We start from the raw sequence: 5,494 nt of genomic DNA, 5'->3' as shown, positions 1-5,494 counted from the left end.
TTATATATTTAATAGTTCCGTTTATATATATTTAAGTATATATTTGTGCATGTTGCAATCTTTTACAAAGTAGAAGATTGAATTCACATATATATTTAATAAAATTTTATTATTGTTATAACATTTAAAAATGCTTGACAAGATCGAAAAAATGTTTTATTTATATCAAAAATTAAATTCAAAGTAAATGTTAATTGAGAGAATATTCTGAGGGTAATAATATAATAAAAGATTGTCTCAATATCTGATAAAAAATACAAAAATCCACATAGCCAACTTCAAATAAAAATGTTCGTAATTATTTGTGTGCTATAGTTCTACTTTCTTATATATAATCAACTATTTGATGGATATAATTCGGTTAAAAAAAATAAAAATAAAACGTTTGTACAAAAACAATATACATAAATATATATATATATATGAGGATATATTTTTTACATTCAATATGCATGTATACATATGTACGTAAACATATAAACAAAATCTTTTTTTGTAAAGTAAGAATCGAAATATGAATGCTTAACATTATAAACTGCATATAACTATTATAGATTATATACATATCACATATAAGCATTTTATCTAACTGAAATAAATCTTCGAGCGATGACATTATCAAAGGTATTTAATCGGAAAATTCTCGTCAATCCTTACTAAACAGATGGACACTAGAAGCTATCTATATTTGCGAAAAACGTTCTAAATTAAGTAATAAAAAGACTTGTAGCCGTCTAATGAATATCGCCTGTACGTATGAAGAAACAATGGTGCTATGTGTCGTGTAAAGCTTGACAGTTAAACATAAGAAGTAAGAATAAAGACATCCATATATATGCGTCAGGAAGATGATACAGTTACACTGTACATGCGAATGTGTGTGTTTTCAAGCGTCAGGGCATGTCCAGGCCTGAGTTGAGGCAAAGGACGATTGGCAGTCGTTTAGAAGCATCTGGAAGAGTCGGTTGACAAGAAGGGTGCGTGCGAGTGGATTTACGAGGTCTTCGGAGTATAATATATGTGTATAACTGTTGTGTGTGAAATAAAGTGAATTATTTGAATTTCCGAATCCCTCCTATATCTTTACAATATGTAAGTAATAATAATTTATCATGAAGTAAACGAATTCAGAAAATATTGATTTAGTACTGCCGACAAAGGTTTTAAGTGCATTATATGTGTATGTGACCTCTTTCGTGGTTTAATTCCTTAAAGACGAGCGTGAAACGAAACATTTGATTAAATTGTTCATCTTTTCATTTTCTACTTTGCAATTATATTATCATAATATTTCACTTTGCTCATTTTATTATATTGTTATTTTTTTGGTATACGCTGTTCGTAATAATAAATTAATACATCGAGTAAATGTTGTTTATGAAGATATATAGACTATAGAAATAAAAAAGTTTCTTCAATTATAATATATGATTTTCTCACTTTGTACTTCACTTATATATCTCATTCTTTTATGTATGCTTTATTATATACATAATTATTTTATGGAAATTTTTAATATTATATATTTATATCGCTTTAGCAATAATTTAAACGAATTTGTTTATTGCAGATTATTGCATCAATTGAAGCAAGATGAAGTTTGCAGAACATCTGTCTGTTCACATTACGCCTGAATGGCGTAAGCAATACATAAGCTATGAGGTAAAATAAAATAGCCTTGGAAATTAAAATATTTATATTTTAATTGTCTTTGTTAAAAATTTATTTCTATGCTAATGGAGATACACAGGGTGTTTCAGAATAAGTAGGAAATATTTTAGGAGTAGCTTCTGCATATATAAACAATAGAAAGACTTTATATAAATATATCTTACTTGAGTTTGTTTTCGAGTTATAGTGGATTTAATTTTTATTCTTTTATTTTGTATACTACATTATATACTGCTTTTCATAAAAGGTATTTGAGATGGTATTTTTATATTCCAATGCAAGCTTGCAGATATCTTACCAATGACTGTCTTACCATGTTTAAATATCCAGATGTAGTCTGTATTTGCTGGAAACTTGAGAAACACAATACTTGTCTACGGAAAGAAATATAAATTGCAAAAGAAAAACCGTTATAATTTGAAAAGAAAGTCAAATAGGACATATCCTCATATGAACTTTTTATGGTTTAGGTATACAGAAGCCACTCCCAAAATATTTCCTACTTATTCTGAGACACTCTGTACAATGAAAGATCAGAGCACTATTAATTAAAATGACCTCTTTGGGTTAATAGGAAATGAAGGCAATGCTCTATACTGCTGTAGAAGAAGCACCGTCAGCTGAAAGTGTTGTTCTTGATATTTCGATCGCACCGATAGAAAGTTCTGATCAAACGCAAATTTTGCGTATGATGGGTGAAGAAGAAAATGGTGTACTCAATAGAGGTAAACGTAAAGTTGGTGGTAAACGACAAGCTACTAGTAAAGAAGACAAACGGGCATTGCTGAAAGAAGAAACAGTTGATATAGATATATCAAATGCCAGTTAAAAATAGTTCAATTGTTTTATTATCAGAACCTACGCAAAGCAATATTATTCCAAATTTAATGTAATTTTTATATAGGCAATAGTTTGCCAGAAAGAGTGCAGGTCGTACTTTATGAACAATTAATATTTCCTTTGTGCATCAAAATTGAAGATTGTGAGGCTGAACTGAACAAGTGCCTTGTGTATATCCTGTTTATTAAACTATGAATTTAATAACTTAGTGTAAAGATATAGAAGGGATTCGGAAATTCAAATAGTTCACTTTATTCAACACACAACAGTTATACACATATGTTATACTCTGAAGACCTCGTAAACCTACTCGCACGCTCGCTTGTTGTCAACCGACTCTTCCAGATGCTTCTTAACGTCTGCTTATCGGATTTACATGATTTGTCGAATTACTTAATAGAACCTTTAAACCTTATTACTTTATTTACATTCCTCTTAGTTTACATTCATCCATGACCTAAACCTTTCAAATTTCTCTCTACACAGTGCCTTCGTAAAAATATCCGCAGTATTTTCGCCTGTACTTACTTTAATTATATTTATCTTGTTTTGTTGTTGAAGAGTGTGCTATATTTCGCGTCCTTTATTTGTTGATAATATATACGTTCCAAGCAAGGCGGTTGAATACCCGGCATCTCGCTGTGTCGGGCGACCCACTGCTGGACCATGTCACGCATCTCGATTTCATCATTGTTTCCTACGTCGTCGATTGTCTCTATGTGGAAACAGCTGTGCACCCTCGGATACAAAGTTGAATAAAAGTGGCAGTTAAGCAGTACCAGGATGAAGTCTGCCAATACCTCACTGATGTTAAGGAGTAACACGATCCAGTTATAGCTTACAGAGTCTGTATTCTGTAAAAAGACGATAGTTCGTAGTCATTTATCAATTTGTCATTTATCAATTTTGATAAATAACAAGAGATGTAAAAGACATGTAAACTGCGTAAAATTCTCGGAAGAATTAGAAAGAAGATATTAGTGTTAGAGAACAAAGATATATCACGATTATTCTTAAATAGATTGAAAAAGGAGAAAAAGGAGAAAAAGAAGATTCATTGGACAATCATAAACAAAAACAAAAAATTATAACATACTAGAAGTATATTATAAATGATGGTCTTTGCAATTTGTAATGGCATACGGTACTTTCATTTTATTAATGATTGATGTTACTTTAATTACGAGGTCATTAGCGACAATTACATTTGATTATTTACATTAATCTGGGTTATTAATCACCTTAGACTTTCTATAAATTTTGGCATATTATGAACCTTTTTCGACTTTAAATATGGTAATTATCTTCAACAAGGAATTTTAGTGCATATTATATTGTAAAATATATATTTACGATTTATAGATATATAATCTTTATTATCACTAGAATATAAAATATGGAATAATTTATTGTAATAATTAATATAGAATAATTTTTATTATATGGTATAATAAAATTATATATTTATTACTCAATATGTTTACGTTTATTATATATTTTTCAACAGATAAATAATAAATAGTTTTATTACACGTACGATTACATTTGTTTATGGATTATGTAATTTAACTAATGTATTAGTATTTAAAAACACATTAGTATAAATGTCTATCTTCATAAAAGATATAACTTGGAAAACACTATATTTATTTTATTATTATTATTTTTTTTTTATTTACCAATGAGATATAACACTTTACCAAATGTCCTTCAGGACAAATTGTAAAAAAAAACAACATTAAAGAAAAAAAAAAAAAAAAAAAAAATGTCTATCTTGAAACTTTTGTCAATCGATATTCAGCCGAGCTGAATTTGTTTCCTCTCCTATTGTTTCTGCAACCTCACTGCATTGAGTGTGACACGAAAATATGATGTAATTTAATGTACTAACTTGAACTATATAACTATTGTTATATAGTAATATAAACAGCAAGTTTCAATTTTCTTCGTTTGATAAAAGTGTGAGGTTTGATTGATTTTTAAAAAATCTTTTGGTAAAAAAAGGTGGGTCATAAAGTTTAATATTATCTCGATGAAAGACAAATGAGGCATAAAGACGTATGAAATATTCGGAATAATTAACGAGGTACGTTACTGTAGAAGAATGGTAAGCTGGTACTTGTTCGACTGAAAAGTAAAGATAAATATACAGGTACAGGGTACCTACTTCGGAAGAACTCTTGTTCTCTTGTCAGGCGGTTGAACGAAACTACTATAGCAAATTTATATTCGTCAAAGTCTATTTACTTTGACCCAACAACGTTACATTTCAGACTCGTTTAACACCAACAACAACAAATTAATTAAACACAAATTATATTTATCTTGTTTTCCTCTAAGCACTCGTGAACGTAGTGGTAATTCATACTTGAGAAATGTATAAAGTGTATCATAATAGTTGTACATAGATATTAATGAGTTGTATGTAGAAACAGGGTTGATATTTTAAGATGTTCATTTTGCAACGAGCAACAGTGCAGTCTATCTGTTATTATAGTATTATAATTTTAATTAAAGGGAAAGCGCACATTACATTATAATGTTCATAATTTTTGGTGACAAATATAAGTTCTAGATTAATTGTCACTGGGAAGTGATATTTGTAGCTTATCTCATCAAACAATTGTATTTATTTTATATGTGATTATATATAATTATATGTGATTACATATAATTGTATGCAGTTTGTAGCGAATTAAATATGTAAATAATACTTGCATATAGGCTATTTATAATTCATTAGTAAAATGTTCAGTATTAAGAGAAGAGTGTGCTGTATTTCGCGTCCTTTATTTGTTGATAATATATACGTTCGGCAAGTTTTATTTTTTAAATTCATTTATTCATGACAAAATAAATAAATTTACTAACTTTTAAATCTTAGATGCGTTAATGTAAGAAGAATTTTGCGTCTAACAAATTTTCAAAGCGTTGATAATTGAAATGATAAAAACGAAATAATCCTACAATGGAACGACTTTTA

At 28.6% G+C, this 5,494-nt stretch overlaps 1 protein-coding gene across 1 annotated transcript; it reads left to right on the top strand.

Moving 5' to 3' along the window:
* Positions 1 to 945: 945 nt before the first annotated feature.
* Positions 946 to 4,047, top strand: LOC132915853 (solute carrier family 53 member 1-like). Its single transcript, XM_060975620.1, has 3 exons — positions 946 to 1,092; positions 1,571 to 1,662; positions 2,246 to 4,047. Exons 2-3 carry the CDS (start codon positions 1,594 to 1,596, stop codon positions 2,498 to 2,500), a joined length of 324 nt encoding a protein of 107 aa, XP_060831603.1. The 5' UTR covers positions 946 to 1,092; positions 1,571 to 1,593; the 3' UTR covers positions 2,501 to 4,047.
* Positions 4,048 to 5,494: the final 1,447 nt, after the last annotated feature.

The sequence above is a fragment of the Bombus pascuorum genome, unplaced genomic scaffold, assembly GCF_905332965.1.
Source record: "Bombus pascuorum unplaced genomic scaffold, iyBomPasc1.1, whole genome shotgun sequence".
Classification (NCBI taxonomy): Eukaryota; Metazoa; Arthropoda; class Insecta; order Hymenoptera; family Apidae; genus Bombus; species Bombus pascuorum.
The sequence above is the reverse complement of the archived record's forward strand: the minus strand, read 5'-3'. Positions and strand labels throughout refer to the sequence as shown.